At 44.7% G+C, this 20395-nt stretch overlaps 2 protein-coding genes and 1 pseudogene across 5 annotated transcripts in view; 1 reads left to right on the top strand and 2 right to left on the bottom strand.

Moving 5' to 3' along the window:
• NDC1 (NDC1 transmembrane nucleoporin) overlaps positions 1-3544 on the bottom strand; it is a 66043-nt gene extending 62499 nt beyond the window's left edge. The window contains exons 1-2 of the mRNA XM_066376335.1: positions 3225-3544; positions 905-1025 (exon numbers count right to left, since the gene is read on the bottom strand). Of these exons, the coding sequence (XP_066232432.1) occupies positions 905-1025; positions 3225-3281 (178 nt within the window). The 5' untranslated portion in view covers positions 3282-3544. The remainder of the gene's footprint in view (positions 1-904; positions 1026-3224) is intronic.
• The window catches only part of IFT25 (intraflagellar transport 25), a 144912-nt gene that overhangs the window by 2386 nt on the left and 122131 nt on the right, over positions 1-20395 (bottom strand). The gene's annotated exons all lie outside the window — the stretch shown is intronic.
• Positions 4211-5365, top strand: LOC136397678 (large ribosomal subunit protein uL15-like; annotated as a pseudogene).

Raw genomic sequence — 20395 nt, forward strand, 5'->3', positions numbered from 1 at the left:
TCAATCCTAGAATTCCACTCTATGTTCCTCAGTCTTTAACTCTTTCCTCCTTTTCTCTCTTCTCATCTTTCTCATTAGTCATGATATAAAGTATTCTTAATTTTAGACAGGTTTTCAAAAGAGATATCTCACATTTTCCATCCACAAGTTTTAAACAGATAAAAGAAACAGTTTTCCAAAAAAACAATCTCAATAAAGCAGTCAAAATAAAAGGAGGCCTTGGCCAATTGGCTCAGTGGTAGAGCGTCAGCCCAGCCTGTGGAAGTCCTGGGTTCGATTCCCAGTCAGGGCACACAGGATAAGACCCATCTGCTTCTCCACCCTTCCCCCTCTCCTTTCTCTCTATCATTGGAGCAAAGTTAGCCCAGGAGCTGAGGATGGCTCCATGGCCTTTGCCTCAGGTGCTAGAATGGCTCCAGCTGCAACGGAGCAATGCCCCACATGGGCAGAGCATCGCCCCTTAGTGGGCATGCTAGGTGGATCCTGGTCAGGTGCATGCAGGAGTCTGTCTCTCTATCTCCCTGCTTCTCACTTCAGAAAAATAAAAAAAAATTAAAAAGAGAGAAAATCTATATATTCTCATTGATCAATGTCACCCCATTAAATTTAATTTTCTAAATAAATTTAAAAATTTTTAAAAGAGACAAACAAAAATTAAGTTTTCATGTTTGTGGTCTTCTAATGATTTTTTGTTCATGTGATAATGAAGTCTTTGACAGGTTTACTAATCTTTTTATTATATAATGAAAAGGCAGTTTAAGTTAATGCCCTAAGATTACCTCAAAGTGAATGTTTTGACATGTCAATATAAGCAGTAGTTAAAAATAAATTTGAAACATAATGCAACTTTTATGTTAAGAAATAGGTCCTGTAAATTTGTTTCCCCATACTGAGTTTCACTTACCAGACAGCCATTGTACAGGATGAAATAAATCAATGCTGCTGAAGATTATAAATACTGTGGTACAGACAGGTAGAAACAGCACTGACCAGACAATACTTGCAACTATCCTCCAGCCCAAAACCTGTAACAAACAAAATTAACAAAATCACTCAATCATGAAGTCAGTTAAACTATTTCAGTTATGCAAATCTTACCTTTTCATATAGGATATTAACCACTAATATTTACACCCAGATTACAGTCCATGAAGGTATATATATATATAAACCTCAATGGTTATTACTATTAGCAACTTTAATTTATATACTACAGAATCTTGCAATATCAGTGAACTGAAGGTTGTATTAGTTGAGAGTCAGGTGCCAAAATAAATATAGGGGTGGAGAGGCTGTCTTCTAAGATTTTATTTTTTTGTATTTTTCCGAAGTTACAAGTGTGGGGGGTAGGCAGACAGACTCCTGCATGCACTGGACCGAGATCCACCCGGCATGCCCACCAGGGGGCGATGCTCAGCCCCTCTGGGGTGTTGCTCCACTGCAACCAGAGCCATTCTAGTGCCTGAGGTAGAGGCCATGGAGCCATCCTCAGCGCTGGGGTAACTTTGCTCCAAAGTTACCCATGGAGCCTTGCCTGCGGGAAGGAAAGAGAGAGACAGAGAGAAAGGAGAGGAGGAAGGGCGGAGAAGCATATGGTTGCTTCTCCTGTGTGCCCTGACCAGAAATCAAATCCAGGACCCCCACACACGGGCTGATGCTCTACCGCTGAGCCAACCAGTCAGGGCCTGTCTTCTAAGTTTTACAACTGTATTTTACAGCAACTTATACTTATCTCTCTAGGTTAATTGATAGATATATCAATATGAAAAAGGTGTATACATTTTATAGAAACTGTTAGATCGCCAGAGGGACGCACTAGGCCTAATGAGTTTTACAAGAAATTTATTTATACATCTGTGAACAGATGGGCTAAGACTCTAGTAGCATCAGCCCCGAGTGACTGGGGATTCAAACCTTTATAGGGTTAGTGAGCAAGACTAGCCAGGAGGTTAGCCTTGAAGGGGAACCCCAGGACGGGGTGATGGTTGATCACTAAGCAGCAGAATGCTTGGATAAGTGATGGGAGGAGAGCTACGGGAACTGCCCTAGAGCCAAATCACTTAAGTTTTTCCTGAGTAATTGAGGTTTTGATAAGGGGTCCTGGACTGGAACCTGACAGGACCAGTATACTATAACTGTGTTCACAATTATTAGATATTCTTGTATTGGGCAATTGACACATGGTATTCATGTCTGAATCACCAGAGCCTACTATATATATAAAGCATAAAATCTGTTGAATAGGTGAATGCAAAAACAAACTAAATACTGCGGGGTCATGAAAGTGACAACTGGATTTATATTTTGGAAAGTAAAACACCCTTGTGTTTGTAACATGGCTACAATGAAGAAGGATCAGAGGGGACAAGACCGGGACAGTAGGCAGTCCAATCGCCCAAGCTAAGATTACGGTGTCTAAAAAAAGGCAGTGTCAATGGGAAAAAGGAAAATGGAAAACAGGGAAAAACTGCAGCCACATTGTGAAACACAATCTACATAACATCAGTGATTGAAAACATGGTTGATAAAAAATATGTAAGACTTAAAGAGTAAAAAGTATTTAGCTGGGGATACACGGTAGATGGTTTTACCGGTGAAGTAGCCTAAAAGGGGTATTACTCCTATCTCGCTTTGCCCTGCACAGAATGGACGCAGAACTGTTGACTCAACTTCCACAGGAAGTATCTTCTCATCTCAGGCCCACAGAGCACACGTTCCACTTAACAAAGAGTATCTTTCCTGCTTACACAGTCTCCAAACCCAGTCTCTGCTAAGGCTATGCAGTCACATTCTTTCTAATTCTTCGCATTTCTAATCCAAAGTGACCCACAAGTTATTTTTTCACTAGGTACACCACCCTGCACACCTTCTTCCCCAATTCCCTGCCCAAATTCCCAGGCAGGTCAGCCCTCCCACTCTGACCAGCTTCCAGTCTTGACGCCTCTTATTCCGTAACAAGTTTGCACTCAGGCTGTCCCGCAAGCACACACCCGTACCCAGCTTTCCCTGGCACAATCCTCCCGCCCGGTAATCAGTTTCCACCCCGGACAGCCCTCACAACCCTGTAATAAGCGCCCTCTAAGAGGATCCCTTCCCCGCGCGGTCCCCACGCTACATGCCAGTGGGCCCCTCCCCCGCCCAGCGCGCACGCGCGGTCAGCGCCCGGCCGCCCTACCGGACCCCAGTAGCCGCCAAGCGCACACAGCAGCGAGCGCACCACTCACGCGCCACAAGATGTTCCGCGAGCCCCCGGCGCAATGCCGACCTACAACCGTGGCCATGGTGAGTGCGGCCCCTACTCGGAGGGGTGCGGGAGACAGAGAGCCCGCCCGCCACTGCTGTTCAAAGGGAGGAAGGCCCCAGGAGGACCCCGTTGGGGCTGCCTGAAACCCCGCCTGAGCGAAGCCAGGCCCTGGTCCCAACCCATTCCTTCGAGATTTCGTCTGGACAGTCCCAATGGGCAAGAATTGCCTCACAGACACGTGACCCAAAGTAGCCCGTGACTCCAGAACTCTCCCTGTAGAATCGAAAATGTCTTTCCGAAGCAGGGTCCGGCGAGGCGCCAAAAATTGGGGACTACGCTGCTGCATGCTGGGAACTGTAGGCTCGACGGCCCTCTAGAAGCAAGGGCGAGCGTTGCATTCTGGGACTGAGAGTTCCAAAATACAGCATGCTGGGAGGCGTAGTCTTCCTGACGGTACCTCGTGGCATACTGGGAATCGTAGTCTTTTTTAAGGCCTAGGAATTCTACAGTTTAAAAGGTCTGTCAAAATGATTTACCCTTGTTTCTCCGGATTTTACTTTATTGACCTCCTGAAAGAGAAATCAAAGAATATTGTGGCCCTCTTCACAAAGGTAGTCACTAATTTTACCGAAATGGAAAAACTCTCTTTTCCTAGAGATGCATTTGGTTTTGTAAAATCTGGTTTCCAGTTCATCCAGCTTCGCCACTTGCTATGTGGAATATCTTGACCCTCCGTGAGCTTCCATTTCATCTATTAAATAAAGACAGAAATAAAGATGTCATCAGGTGATGTTGTGAAGATGTAATAAAATGCTATATAAATATTACGTTAATTTCCTGCCAGGAGAAAAAAAGGCTTTTTTTCCATCAACTCAAGCCCCACTTAATGAAATCTCTGATTGCATTAGGCCTCAATGAGATACCTGGAGGCATACCATTGACACACAAGATATGAAAGAACAGGCATCTCAGCCATGGAAATGCCATCCAGACTGAGGAAGACCCAGAAACTTCGGGGCCACACGAGCCACGATCTGGGCAGCATCAGCAAGCACGGGAAGCACCTAGAAGGCCAAGGTAATGCTAGTGTCTTGCAACATCACACTTCCACAAATATCACCCAGGTTACTTTGGTAAAATTAGGATGAGCCATTATCACTTAAAGAGGAACCAGAGCTTCTGCCCAACTGTCAACCTTGATAAACTGTGGACCTTGGTCAGTGAGTAGACACAGATAAATGTGTCAGAAACAAGACTGGAGCTGTTCATATCATTGCTGTGGTGCAATCGGGCTACTACAAAGTTTTGGGGAAAGGAAAGCTCCCAAAGCAGCCTGTCATTGTGAAGCCCAAATTCTTTTTTTTTTTTTTTTTTTTTTTTTTTTTTTTTTCTTTTTTCTGAAGCTGGAAACGGGGAGAGACAGTCAATCAAACTCCCGCATGCGCCCGACCGGGATCCACCCGGCACGCCCACCAGGGGCGATGCTCTGCCCACCAGGGGGCGATGCTCTGCCCCTCCGGGGCGTCGCTCTGCAGCGACCAGAGCCACTCTAGCGCCTGGGGCAGAGGCCAAGGAGCCATCCGCAGCGCCCAGGCCATCTTTGCTCCAATGGAGCCTCGGCTGCGGGAGGGGAAGAGAGAGACAGAGAGGAAGGAGGGGGTGGGGTGGAGAAGCAAATGGGCCCCTCTCCTGTGTGCCCTGGCCGGGAATTGAACCCTGGTCCCCCGCACGCCAGGCCAATGCTCCACCGCTGAGCCAACCGGCCAGGGCCTGTGAAGCCCAAATTCTTTAGCAGAAGAGCTGAGGAGAAGATTAAGGGTATTGGTGGGGCCTGTATCCTGTAGCTTGAAGCCACATGGAGAAAAGGCCATTAAATGTTCACAAGTGCAAAAAATAAAAAGAACAGTATGAATTAGTATTAGAAAAAGAGAAATTATGAGCCCTGCCTGGATAGCTCTGTTGGTTAGAGCGTCATCCTAAAGCACAGAGGTTGCTAGTTTGATTCCTGGTCAGGGCACATACAGGAATAGCTCAATGTGCCTGTCTCTCTCTCTCTCTCTTTCCCTTCTTCTCTCTAAAATTTCATTTAAAAAACAAACAAACACACAACAGTTGGCTGAACCTGGCTTGCTGTAGTGCAGTGGGTAAAGTAGTGACCTGGAATGCTGAGGTCACTGGTTTGAAACCCTGGGTTTGCCCAGTCAAAGCATAGACAACAATCAATCATTGAACAACTAAAGTGAAGCAACTATGAGTTGATACTTTTTACTCTCCCGCCACACCTATCTTCTCCCTCTGTAAAATTAATAAAAATAAAATCTTAAAAAAGAAAAGAAAGAGCCCTGGCCGGTTGGCTCAGTGGTAGAGCGTTGGCCTGGCGTGCAGAAGTCCTGGGTTCGATTCCTGGCCAGGGCACACAGGAGAGGCGCCCATCTGCTTCTCCACCCTCCCCCTCCTTCCTCTCTGTCTCTCTCTCCCCTCCCGCAGCAGAGGCTCCATTGGAGCAAAAGATGGCCCGGGCGCTGGGGATGGCTCCATGGCCTCTGCCCCAGGCGCTAGAGTGGCTCTGGTCGCAACAGAGCGACACCCCAAGATGGGCAGAGCATCACCCCCTGATGGGCGTGCCGGGTGGATCCCGGTCGGGCGCATGCGGGAGTCTGTCTGACTGCCTCCCCGTTTCCAGCTTCAGAAAAATACAAAAGAAAAAAGAAAAGAAAGAAGAAAAGAAAGAAAAATAGAACCAGGAATTATGAGATATAACTTAGGGAATATATATAAAGGAAAAGTCATTCTAGAAGGTGGAACAATAAGGAACTTAAGAGCAAAGAAACATAACAGTAATGCCATAAGGAAGGAAGGGCAGTTCTTAATCATAAAGGAATAAAGCAAGGAACAAAAAGGATTTTTTAAAGCAATAAACAGAGAAGATAGGCAAAGAAGATCTAACATATAAATAATGGGAGTCCCTGAAGAATCTAAATTCTCATATTAAACCATAACTCTCCCAACAAGGTACAGGGATGTGGGAATTACTTTTTGTTCTCAAATTGTTCTAATATTGTTAATGAGTCATCATTTTCCTAAAATTTTCATTTCAAAACCTTTACTTATTGTATAGTCCTGGGAATTTTATAGCCTGAAAAATATGAGGGTGTGGTGGTGATGGCAAATAACCCTTTTTTTATCCCTATGTGTAACCTGTTTAGTGTCAAATTCATTCCCTCTAAGAGAAGGCTGCTGACTCTTGATAAAATGTGATTAGCCATTTCCAAAGACAAAATAAGAATTTATTTTGGAAGACAAATCCTTGGACGGATCCAGAGTCTCTTGTGCAACAGAATTTTGATGAGTTAAGCAAAAAATAATAAAAAATTCAAAACACAGGGATGCTGTTTTTTTGGGGGGAGGGCATGGAGAACACATACTCCCTGGGGTAAACCTAAGCCATCATCATTATTATTTGTATTTATGTATTTTTACCAAACTGCAAGCCTTGGAAGCATTTGAAACATTCAGCAAGTCTCAGGCTCCTCCACCTTCCTTTGAGACCAGGCTGTACCTCTTGTTGGCTGTTGGGTGGGGCTGCCTTCTGCTGCTGGTTTCTTGGAGGTCGGATTTCAAAGGACAGAGAGAGGGAGATCCTTAAGGGAAAATCCACGTAGTGAAAGCAAAGTATTTAATCCAGACTTCAGAAATGGTGTTTTATCCCTTTTAAACTGGCCTAGGTAGTTTATAAAGTTGAAGTGTAGAAAAGATAGGCTCTTAACATGAATAATTTTTGGCAAAACTTAGTTTCTCTAAAACAGACTTTTTTAGAGAGAGAAAGACTCCTTATTCCTGGCCTTGAGGCTGGTTTCCCAGACTGTGGCCTTGGACTAACTTTGCAAAATTCTCAATGTTTCTCCCTGAATTAACCCTATAGATAAACATTGTAAGAAAGCGTGTTTTACTGCTATGCTTCCTCTCCTCCCCATTCTTCAATCAGTATGGAATTCTCCCTTAAAAAGCTAGCCCCAAACTGTGTTTCCAGTGCATTGATTTGAACTACTTAGGTCTCCATGCGGTCGTGCAGCTGGTTAATTAAAGACTCCTTAATTTCTTAATTTGGCTAATTGATTGATTGTGTGTGTGGCAAGACGTTTGTTTCTTTTTTTTTTTTCTTTTTTTTTTTTTTTTTGTATTTTTCTGAAGCTGGAAATGGGGAAAGACAGTCAGACAGACTCCCGCATGCGCCCGACCGGGATCCACCCGGCACGCCCACCAGGGGCGACGCTCTGCCCACCGGGGGCGATGCTCTGCCCCTCCGGGGCGTCGATCTGCCATGACCAGAGCCACTCTAGCGCCTGGGGCAGAGGCCAAGGAGCCATCCCCAGCGCCCGGGCCATCTTTGCTCCAATGGAGCCTTGGCTGCGGGAGGGGAAGAGAGAGACAAAGAGGAAGGGGGGGGGTGGAGAAGCAAATGGGCGCCTCTCCTATGTGCCCTGGCCGGGAATCGAACCCGGGTCCCCTGCACGCCAGGCCGATGCTCTACCACTGGCCAGGGCCTTTTTTTTTTTTAATTAATTTATTTATTTACTCATTTTAGAAAGGGGAGAGAGAGAAGGGGGAGGAGCAGGAAGCATCAACTCCCATATGTGTCTTGACCAGGCAAGCCCAGGGTTTCGAACCGGCGACCTCAGCATTTCCAGGTCGACGCTTTATCCACTGCGCCACCACAGGTCAGGCAAGACGTTTGTTTCTTGCTGTTCTGATATAACAAAGTCTGATTTAACTTTCTGCCGATGATAAAGAGACAGTAAAATGAAGTCTATGGATAAAGGTGAGACTACTTGGTGCCTCTATCCAAGTATATGAGGAAGAGGCAGGGTCAAAGGTTTTTCACGTGAATACTTAAGTGCCTGGGGATGCAGTAGATAAAGGCTTTAGAGTCAGACAAATGCAGATTTGAAACCTAGCTCCCTGCTAAATAGCAGGTTGTTGTGAGCAAGTAACTCAATCTCTTAGTGGATAACTCAGTCTCTTTGTGCCTAAGTTTCCTGAACTATAAAAAGAGGGATAATCATGTGCACTGTTCTTTTTTATCTACCTGTCTAAATTGAGCCCCATTACCCACATTTCAAATGTGATTGTCATTAATAGTGTTCACCAAGTATTTCTAGCTCTCTGCTTTCCAGACATACAATAGGATTGCACTTTATGGCCCTCTTTAAGGTCAGGTATGACCATGTGACCCTTCAGGCCAATGAATTGTGAGCAGAAGTGACGTGTCGCTCATAGGTGAAAGATTTAATTCCCATTGTAAGACCCTCCAGAGTGCCCTTTCCCTCTGGCACAGTGACCAACAATATTTGAGATAGTGGTTGCTCCATTTACCCCAGGGTCCTGAGTGACTAGAATGAGCAGTTTCCTTGCCCATCTGTGACAGACTAGTAACACAAGCAAGAAATAAAACATTTTAGCCTGACCAAGTGGTGGCACAGTGGATAGAGCATCAAACTGGGATGCAGAGGACCCAGGTTTGAAACCCCAAGGTCACAGGCTTTAGCGCGGGCTGACCAGCTTAAGCATGGGGGTCACTGGGTTGAGCATGGGATCATAGACATGACCCCATGGTCGCTGGCAAAGCCCAAAAATCACTGGCTTGAGCCAGGGGTCACTCGTTTTGCTAGCGCCCCCCGCCCATCAAGGCACATATGAGAAAGCAATCAATGAACAACTAAGATGCCGCAACAAAGAATTGATGCTTCTCATCTCTCCCCCTTCCTGTCTGTCTGTCCCTTTTTTGTCACAAAAATAAAATATTTTAAACTGATATTTTGACGTTGTTTGTTACTGCAGAACCTATCCTGTGTAATACAAATAGTAAATCATACTGCATTTACTATTAGTATCATACTATTTGTATACTGTATAATACAAATGCAGTTACATGAAAAAGGCTTGAAAAGTTCTTGAAAACCTGTGTTTATGTGTTACCTTATTAATTCACCCCTCCAGCATTTACACAGTAGTGAATATGGGCCAAGCACTGTACTGGGCCCTCTGGGGATGCATGTCGGAGTAGAGCCCCTGCTGTCAGGGCTTTCCTGGCTGGTATACAGCCCTTTAGACACTCACTCTCCTAAACTCGACTCTCAACTCATGCATCTGGTAAATCTGGTTATCAGTTTTTAGTTTGTAATTGTTCTTGAGAACAGGATGAGTACGGGTATAAGAAGCTAAAATTGATCTGCTAACAGACTGTAAAGCCAGTATCTAAGGCCAGGGCCACTATCAGAGCAGCCCAGCCCATGCAGGTTCGCATTGGATTCAGACAGTCGGTAAAGAAACAACGGAGCCACAAACTGGTGGGCCATAGTCTTTAATTCTAGCTTGCACCCGGCGGGCAAGTAAAAATACACACTGAGCTCCAAAACCCACTCACATTCAGTGCTCACAAAGCCACTGACTTATCCGAGTTTCCTAGAATCAAAGGTTTCTAGCTCACCAGACTTATTCACCTCTGTTCCCCATCTCCTTCCTTATCCCAGATACAAACTGCACAAACTGGCATCTCACTCAGCACTCCGCCATCTTGGCTGCTTCTCCTGGCCTACTCCACATGGCCTCCTTCTGCTCTCTGCTCTGCTCTCTCCTCTGAAGATAATCTCAGGAACCAAGAGCCCCAGCTCCTGTTCTGTCCCCATTTTATAGTATAGCTTCATAACCTTTAATCCAATATACAAAATAGCGAAGTCTCTACTACAAAGTCACTTCTCTGAGGCATGATTGGATTGTACCGCCCCACATCAAAAAGGGTGGACACATTAATATCACCTGGGCGACGGCCTCCTCGTGTTATCTTTAACAAAGTGAGCATAATACATTTTATCTGCCCAACACAAACCCCTCATCTTACCAACAAGAATTTTTCTCCTAGCCTCTGCTTAAGCTGGACTCTGCATCTTCAAATGCCATGTTTTTCATGAAGCCTTTTCTGTCCAATCTTTCTTTCTTCCTATTGTAGTAAGGTACCAAAAAGCTGCAAAATTAATATTGATATTCTAGGAGGAAGGTCAGGCTTTCCTGTCCCATCCTTCCTTTGGGGAGGGGAGGGAGAAGAATGTAGAAGTTTCTGGCTTGCAAGGACAATGGGTCATTTAGTTTTAAAACTAAAATAAAAGTTGACTGAGAAACTTCTCTTTCAATGGGAGACAGAATTTACATACCACCCTGCATTGATTACAGTCCCCACCCTTCCTGGAATCCTGAGAGTAACATACCTCTAGGCAAAGGAGGGAAAATAAAACCTGAAAGATTGTAAATATCTTTGATCATGTTACCTTGAAAGTCTTAATGTTCTTGTGTATCCCCTAAACAAATGTTGTAAGCTTGTGCCATGATGTCATGCTCTCCTCAGCCTGTGTGTGATCAAGGGTGTAAAGCCAGTAGCTGCGGCCAACCATCACAGCCACCGGGCCCGTGCAGGTTTGCATTTGATTTAGACAGACAGAAATGAAACAAGGGAGCCAAGAACTGGTGGGCCATTAGCTTTAATCCTAGCTTGCACCCAGTGGGCAAGAAATACATACAGTGGGAAAACACTTCCCTTTCCATTCAGGGCTCCCAAAGCCACTGACTTATCCAAGTTTCCTAGAATCAAAGGTTTCCACCTCACCAGCCTTATTCACCTCTGTTCCCCATTTCCTTCTCTCTGCACAAACTGGCTTCTCCTTCAGTACTCCGCCATCTTGGCTGTTTCTTTTCTCCTCCACATGGCCTTTCTCTGCTCTCCTTTCTCTGCTCTCCCATCTAATGCTAATCTCAGGAACCGAGAGAGAGCAAGTTCCCGGTCTGCCCCATTTTATGGTGTAGAAATCAAAACCTTTGCCTGACCAGGTGGTGGTGCAGTGGATAGAGCGTCAGACTGCAATGCCAAGGACCCAGGTTCGAGACCCTGAGGTCGCCAGCTTGAGCGCGAGCTCATCTGGTTTGAACAAAAGCTTACTAGCTTGGACCTAAGGTTGCTGGCTTGAGCAAAGGGTTACTCTGTCTACTGAAGGCCCACAGTCAAGGCACATGTGAGAAAGCAATCAATGAACAACTAAGGTGTCGCCATGTGCAACGAAAAACTAATGATTGATGCTTCTCATCTCTCCATTCCTGTCTGTCTACCCCTCTCTTTGACTTTCTCCCTGTCTCTGTAAAAAAAAAAAAAAAAAAAAAGAAAGAAATCAAAACCTTTAATCCAGGGGTCAGGAACCTTTTTGGCTGAGAGAGCCATGAATGCCACGTATTTTAAAACGTAATTCCGTGATAGGCATATAATGACCCGTGTACGTTACGCATTATCCAATAAAAATTTGGTGTTGTCCAAGAGGACAGCTGTGGTGGGCTCCAGCCACCCACAACCATGAACATGAGCGGTAGGAAATGAATGAATTGTAATACATGAGAATGTTTTATATTTTTATTAAAGATTTGTCTGCGAGCCAGATGCAGCCATCAAAAGAGCCACATCTGGCTCACGAACCATAGGTTCCCGACCCCTGCTTTAATGCAATATACAAACAAGGAAGTCTCTGATACAAAGTCACTTAGGGTGGGAAAGGCTTAGTCTTAAAACTAAGCCTTAGGGTATAACGACTCTGCCTACTTACAAGCCTGACCCCACACCCAATGCAAACTATAAGTGAGCAAACCTATATATCATATTTACAAACTTATTTGAACAACAAAGGGTATATAACCAGCCCCTGAGATGTATTTGGGGCGCATGATTTGGGTCTGCAAATGCCTCGTGTTAGCCATATGCGGCCGGCATATTTAATAAGTCTCCTCCTTTACTAAAACCCTTCAAGGCCCTGGCCGGTTGGCTCAGTGGTAGAGCGTCGGCCTGGCGTGCGGGGGACCCGGGTTCGATTCCTGGCCAGGGCACATAGGAGAGGCGCCCATTTGCTTCTCCACCCCCACCCCTCCTTCCTCTCTGTCTCTCTCTTCCCCTCCCGCAGCCAAGGCTCCATTGGAGCAAAGATGGCCTGGGTGCTGGGGATGGCTCCTTGGCCTCTGCCCCAGGTGCTAGAGTGGCTCTGGTCGCGACCGAGCGATGCCCCTGGTGAGCAGAGCATCGCCCCCTGGTAGGCAGAGCGTCGCCCCTGGTGGGCGTGCCGGGTGGATCCCGGTCGGGCGCATGCGGGAGTCTGTCTGACTGTCTCTCCCCGTTTCCAGCTTCAGAAAAAAAAAAAAGAAAACCTTCAAAATTCATCTGGACTTGGAGTCTCTACGTAAACCCGCAGAAGTGAGGTACGGTACTTGAAAACAGCATCTGGGTTACAGTACTTTACAACATTTGGGGGCTTGTCCACGATTCAGTGTTCCGTGTCACCAGGTAGACACACCCCAAATCGCTGGTCTCTCTGGGGGGCTGCCTGACCCCACTGGAATCTCAAGGAGAGGCGCCACTTGAGACGTTTTCAGGGCTCCCCGTTTTCCTGTGGGTTGGGACAGTTCTTCAGCAGACGCCCCCCAGTTCCCAAATTCGACGATTTGGACAATTTGGCAGAGAAATCAAGGAAGTAGGTAAAACAACTCTTTTGCTTTACTGAATTCCGTTTGGGACTAGTACTGGTCAATTTGTTTGGGACTCGGATGTAGGTAAGGTATATTTGCGGCTTTGCTGAGTTGTGACTCTGGAGATATGTAAGTAAAACAAATCTTTTGCTTTACTGATTTGGGACTCCAGAGGTGTGTAAATAGGACAAATCATCTACTTTGCTGAGTTGGGACTCCAGAGGTGTGTAGATAGGACCAATCTTCTGCTTTGCTGAGTTGGGACTAGTCTGTCTAGATCTACTGCATAGAGGACTGGAAAGTGGTCACACTCTTGCAGTGGGCTCTCCAAGACCAAGACATCGGTGGAGAGTTTTGGGTCCTGCCTTAGGCTGATCTGGGATGCATCTGGTTGTACTCTGGAAAGCGGGCTCCCAGAAATGTCCATTTGTGTTTGCACATTTAGTCGTGCTCTAGGAAGACAATTAGTGGGGACTGAGTTACCCCTAAACTTCCGGAAACATCTAGTTGTGCTCTCAGAGAAAGACCTGAGTGCGGACTTTTGGTGGTGCCACATTGGGGGTGCTCTCAGGAAGAGACCTGAGTAGGGACTGAGTTAATACTGAGCTGATCAGTCTTGTCTCAGGACTTCCAGGGACACCTTTGTGTTTGTCGAGATCTCAGTCTTTGCTTTTAATGTTTCTGTCTAAAACCCGAGTGATTGGTGTGTTAATGGGAATCTCTGATGCTTGAGCCTAAGCCCTCCCCTGGGATGTGGCTGAGCAGGCACCTGAGAGGCCCCCTAATGGGGGAACCCCTTCCTTTGTCTATTGAGCTGGCTGCTTAAATAGTAAGGATCTGTTTTGTCTCTTTGTCAAAGAAAATCTCTAGTATAATTTTAATTAGAATAAATAAAGCACACTTAGTTAAATTTTTTTTTTAATCTTTTTTATTTTATTTTATTTATTTATTTATTTTTTTCCATTTTTCCAAAGCTGGAAACAGGGAGGCAGTCAGACAGACTCCCGCATGCACCCGACCGGGATCCACCTGGCATGGCCACCAGGGGGCAATGTTCTGCCCCTCTGGGGCGTCACTCTGTTGCATCCAGAGCCATTCTAGCACCTGAGGCAGAGGCCACGGAGCCATCCCCAGCACCCAGGCCATCTTTGCTCCAATGGAGCCTCAGCTGCGGGAGGGGAAGAGAGAGACAGAGAGGAAGGAGAGGGGGAGGAGTGGAGAAGCAGATGGGCGCTTCTCCTGTGTGCCCTGGCCGGGAATCGAACCCAGGACTCCTGCACGCCAGGCCGACGCTCTCCCGCTGAGCCAACCGGCCAGGGCCTCAGTTAAATTTCTTAACTTGTGCCTGACCAGGCGGTGGCGCAGTGGATAGAGCGTCGGACTTGGATGCGGAAGAACCCAGGTTTGAGACCCCGAGGTCACCAGCTTGAGCGTGGGCTCATCTGGTGTGAGAAAAAGCTCACCAGCTTGGACCCAAGGTTGCTGACTCGAGCAAGGGGTTACTTGGTCTGCTGAAGACCCACGGTCAAGGCACATATGAGAAAGCAATCAACAAACAACTAAGGTGTTGCAACAAAAAACTGATGATTGATGCTTCTCATCTCTGTTCGTCTGTGTTCCTTTCTGTCTGTCCCTATCTATTCCTCGCTCTGACTCTCGCCCTGTCTCTGAAATAAAAAAATAAATAAAAATAAATAATTTAAAAAAAAGGAATACCTGTTTAAAAAAAAATTTTCTTAACTTGTAATCTGTGTATGTGAAATCTTTGTTTAATGTTTAAACATGTCTGGTTTTTTTTTCCAATTTTTTAAGATTTTATTTATTCACTTTTAGAGAGAGAAGAGAGAGAGAGAAGGAAGAAGGAGCAGTAAGCATCAACTCCCATATGTGCCTTGACCAGGCAGGCCCAGGGTATTGAACCGGCAACCTCAGCATTCCAGGTCAATGTTTTATCCACTGTGCCACCACAGGTCAGGCATAAACATGTCTGTTTTTAAGGCCTGAAATAAGTTTTTGCATACACCTCTGGCTTCAGGACACTCTGTCTGATTTCTCCCCTGAAGAAATTATTCTTTTCTGTTGGCTCATTCCTCTTCTCTTGTGTAATGATTAACACCTCTATAGTCAAACATCCTTTATTCTGAGTGCTAGTTATTATCTGTCTTATTTGTTTGCTTTTATTGGTGTGCTAATTCCTGCATTCTCCCAGGTTCAATTTTGTAAATCAATGCCCCAAACATTAAATATAGGAAGAGAAGGCTGAGGAATATGCTCTGGGAAGTGTTTCTCCAGCCTCTGGGGGTGAAAGGCTGGCAAGCAAGTGGTTTGGGTGAGAAAAGAGCGAAAGCTAAGGCCGGGACGTGCTGTGTGAGGAACGGCGGGGGAAGGGCACTAGAGTAAGGCGGCAGAGACAACTAAGGGAAAAGTGACTGGAGGAAATATAGAATAGAAACTAACTTCAAATATTCAGATAGTCACCTACTGACCAAAAGAAGTTTTACCCATTTGAAAAATACAGAGTAAGAATAGTATTAAAAATTATAACTTTGCTTTAAAGAATCTTAAAAAAAGAAAAGGAAACAGGGCCAGGTAAAAAGGTTTAGAAATGAACAAACCACAAGTGTGGACCTTGCTGGTTATCAGTTCCTTGAAATAAATCACAGCTCCAAAATAAGTGATGAAATCATAAGTAATAGAATTATCAGTTCCTTGAAATAAATTGCAGCTCTAAAATGAGTGATGGGATCATGAATAATAGAATTATAGGGAAGGGATTACCAGGGCCAGGCCCTCCAGCTGCCTCTCCCCTTCCCCTCCCTAGGACATGGGGGTCACGTGGGCTCTCCATGGGTTGGGATAGTGACTTGCCGCCCTCCACTGATGTGTAGGAAGTTGTGCTTTAGCCAAAATTGTACTAATAAGAAGGCATATAGAATTGTATAATATAATCTGCCAAATCCAAAGACTTCCTTTTTGTATCAAGGATCCCTTGTTGTGTAAAAAGTATTTTCCATGTTAGAAATGCATATGTTATTTCAAGAGCCTTTTGTTAATTCTTTTTATTTGCTGTTTCATAGCCCTGTTAATGTTGACATCTTGGTTTAAATATTTAAAAATATGTAATGACTATTAATGAATGTCTAATTCTGGTGGTGGGAGGCGTTTGAGTTTGGGGCCCGGATTGAAAGGGCTCAAGAGTGTGGGCAAAAATCTGTTTCTCTTGAGCTTTTTTTAGACATTATCTGTCAGGGTGCATAAAGTTACAGGATAAATAAGGTATGTTTTCTTGGAATGTAAAAGAAATTTGTGATTAAGTAGAATATAAAATTTATTTTATAAAATATTGGTCATTTCGGTTGGTGCTTGTAACTAAATCTTTAGAATTTGAGACATAAATGTAATAAGAAATAGTTTAAATCCTTTTTTTTCCCAAGTGACCTCTAGAATTAGAAAACTCAGAATTCCCTTTATAAGGGAAGCCTCAAGCCCTAGCAGGACTGTTAGAATCTGTAAAACAATCGAGACCACCTCAAGAAAGTGTTCCTAATTGCCTAGCTTAAGTAAGATTCTAGCTCCCAAGCAAGTGAGGAAGGTTTAAACTCTTTCCATCAGGTTCTGTTAGCCAGGATCAGAAAAGATACTGAAGCAGTCAACTTAGCCTTTACATAGCAATCAGCTCTAGAAATTAAAAAATATAAGTTTTTAAAAGGTAGCATCATCAGCTGCTAAAAATAAATAAATTTTAAAAACTAAGCATTTCAGAAGGGACATTACTCCTCCCTCAACCACATAGCTCTGCCTGGCCCCCAAAGATGGCTGGTTAGTCAATGACAGGTAAGATCCCTGAAAGAAAGGGACAACCTAAGACAGGCACAGTCGAGGGGGTCGGGCATAAAGAGAAGGCTTAAGAACTAGCAAAGGTGAGGCTCAGACCTTCACCCCAACAATACAGGTCATCCACTGACCAGGACACCAAAGGAAGGGAAGCTCCCTAAAAACTAAAAAAAACAAAACCAAAAAAAAAACAAAACCCAGGCAGCTAAAGATGCAGTGGGGTATTTAGGACCCTTATTGCCAAAGGTTTATTCAAAACCAATTAGAAAAAGATTTTGCCAACAGGAAAGGAATAATTTAAAAAGCCAGACTTAGAATCTATTACAGAAGGCATAATATCTAAGGGTTTAGTTTATGTCCAAGTGAATACTAAGCAAAGTAAGGAAATTATAAAAAGAAACAGGGAAAGAGGAACTTTCCCAGGTAAACATTTAGAAACAGACCTTAATGAAATAATTAACAAATAAATAAAAGCTTTTCCTACTGGGAGTGGGGCCACAATGACAGTTGTTAGGAAGTTGCTGTGTGGAATTCTTTCCAAATTTAGCTTGCCCATTCTAATGTTAGGCCTGCATTTGTGTCCAAAGTCTCACAGCTAGTAGAAAGGGAACACAATATTAATTAGAAACTAATTTGAAGTTACATTGTGCCCACAGGCACCGAAAGTTCAAGGCAAATAGAACGCATAAATCAAATCATAAAGGATACGTAACCACTTCTTCCTTAAGTACTTGCAGGGTTTGCAAGTTACACAGCAGGCTGTTCAAAAGACTGTCCGAGAGGCACTTCTAGCACTGCCAAGAGATCCGGTACATACTTTTCAGCTTGGGGACTCAGTCCAAGTAAAGAAGTACATCACCAAAGGACTCCCACATAGACGGGACCACACACTGTAATCCTGACCACTCCCACTGTTGCCAAGGTAGAAGGCATGCCCACCTGAGACCACCATAGCCAGTTGAAGCCTGCAGTCCCAACAGAGGTACCCTCATGGACAATGGAGACTGACCCCACTAATCCTTGTAAATTAACCCTGAGAAGGACGGCATGCCCTACTCAAACCACAAACCAGAAGCTGATTGGTTTACGTATGGCTAATGCATGAGGAAACTTGCTAAGGACTCCCTTTTTTTTTTTTTTTTTTTTTCCATTTTTCTGAAGCTGGAAACAGGAGGCAGTTAGACAGACTCCCGCATGCGCCCGACCGGCATCCACCCGGCATGCCCACCAGGGAGCGATTCTCTGCCCCTCTGGGGCATCGCTCTGTTGCGTCCAGAGCCATTCTAGCGCCTGAGGCAGAGGCCACAGAGCCATCCTCAGCGCCCAGGCCATCTTTGCTCCAATGGAGCCTTGGCTGCGGAAGGGGAAGAGACAGAGAGGAAGGAGAGGGGGAGGGGTGGAGAAGCAGATGGGCACTTCTCCTGTGTGCCCTGGCTGGGAATCGAACCCAGGACTCCTACACACCAGGCTGACACTCTACCGCTGAGCCAACCAGCCAGGGCCAAGGACTCCCTTTTTTTAATCAGACTTTGGGGAACAGGGAGACTCCGGTAAAATGAAAGCCAGTTAATTTTATGTAAATTGCAAAAGGTTTGTGCAGTTTATAGGAAATTAATCAGTAACAGTTGTTTCTTTAATGAACTGTTTTGATATTAAGGCTGTCTGTTAAATATGTTACATGTTATAAGTTAATATTCCTACACAACAGCCTCATGCTCTTCAGTAAATTAAGTCAAGGATTTGACTTAGGATATAAAACCAGTGGGGATTGTAGTAAGGTACCAAAAAGCTGCAAAATTAATATTGCTATTCTAGGAGGGAAGGTCAGGCTTTCCTCTCCCGTCCTTCCTTTGGGGAGGGGAGGGAAAATGTAGAAGTTTCTGGCTTGCAAGGACAATGGGTCATTTAGTTTTAAAACTAAAATAAAAGTGCCTGACCTGTGGTGGCGCAGTGGATAAAGCGTCGACCTGGAATGCTGAGGTCGCCGGTTCAAAACCCTGGGCTTGCCTGGTCAAGGCACATATGGGAGTTGATGCTTCCTGCTCTTCCCTTCTCTCTCTCTCTCATTCTCTCTCTCTCTCTTTCTCTCTCTCTCTCCTGTCTAAAATGAATAAATAAAGTCTTTTAAAAAAAACTAAAATAAAAGTTAATTGAGAAACTTCTCTTTCAATGGGAGACAGAATTTACATACCACCCTGCATTGATTATAGTTCCTCCCCCCCCCCTTCCTGGAATCCTGAGAGTAACATACCTCTCAGTGGTCCCCAAACTTTTTACACAGGGGGCCAGTTCATTGTCCCTCAGACCGTTGGGGGGCTGCCACATACAGTGCTCCTCTCACTGACCACCAGTGAAAGAGGTGCCCCTTTCCGGAAGTGCGGCGGGAGCTGTTTAAATGCTTTCAGGTGGCCACATGCGGCAAGCGGGCCGTAGTTTGGGGATGCCTGCAAAGGAGGAAAGATAAACCCTGAAAGGTTGTAAATATCTTTAATTATGTTACCTTGAAAGTTTTAATGTTCTTGTGTATCCTCTAAACCAGTGGTTGGCAAACTCGTTAGTCAACAGAGCCAAATATCAACAGTACAACGATTGAAATTTCTTTTGAGAGCCAAATATTTTTAAACTTAAACTATATAGGTAGGTACATTCCCTATTGAGGTAGTGCCCACATGTGGTATTTTGTGGAAGAGCCATACTCAAGGGGCCAAAGAGCCACATGTGGCTCGTGAGCCACGGTTTGCCAACCAGGGCCCTAAACAAATGTTGTAAGCTTGTGCCATGATGTCATGCTCTCCTCAGCCTGTGTGTGATCAGCGGTATAACCAGCCCCTGAGATGTATTTGAGGCACATGATTTGGGTCTGCAAATGGTCTGTGTTAGCCATATGCGGCTGGCATATTTAATAAATCTCCTCCTTTAATAAAACCCTTCAAAATTCATCTGGACTTGGTGTCTCTACGTAAATTTGCAGAAGTGAGGTATGGTACTTTACAGCATCTGGAGGATGGTACTTTACAACGCTATAATTTGTATAATTCTACCATTCAGCGGATATGTCCTGCCTTGAGTACCACTGTAGTGAAAGAGCAAACTTTGGAACCAATGTGTTCAAGCCCTACCTTTGCCCCTTCCTCCCTGACTGAGAAGGCTAGAGATGTTGCTTTGTTGAACAATTATATAGTATCTTCTTTTTAACTTATTATATCTTGGACATTGTAAATCATATCATATAAGTTTATTTCTCACACTTGCAGAAAGAGGTAGTGAAGCAGGAATCCATACCCACATCGATTTGAACGTTGTTTTTTTTTTTTTTTTAAAGGTTGGGGGACTGGGAGAGAGAAGCATCAACTCATTTTCCCACTTAATTGTGCACTGACTGATTGCCTCTCATAAGTGTCCTGACTGGGGCTTGAAGCATTGATCTCAGGGTGGAGCTGGTACCCTTGAGATTGAGCCACCAACCCTAGGATTGAACAGGAGACCTCAGTGCTCCGGAACAATGCTCTATCCACTGTGCCAATGGCCAGGGCCAACTCTTTAATATTAATAGTTTTTCAGTGTGTGACCTATTTTCTTGCTTGCTCTCTCCTTTTGAAATATTTAAAAAGGTTTACATTTTGAGTATTTTCTTTATAGATAATATCTTTAATCCCCTGGATTGTTTCTTTTTTCCCCCCATTGATTTGAGAGGAGAGAGCGGAAGGGGGAGAAAGAGAAGCATCAACTCATCGTCCTACTTAGTTGTGCATTTATTGATTGCTTCTC

This window comes from Saccopteryx leptura, chromosome 3 (genome assembly GCF_036850995.1).
Source record: "Saccopteryx leptura isolate mSacLep1 chromosome 3, mSacLep1_pri_phased_curated, whole genome shotgun sequence".
Lineage (NCBI taxonomy): Eukaryota > Metazoa > Chordata > Mammalia > Chiroptera > Emballonuridae > Saccopteryx > Saccopteryx leptura.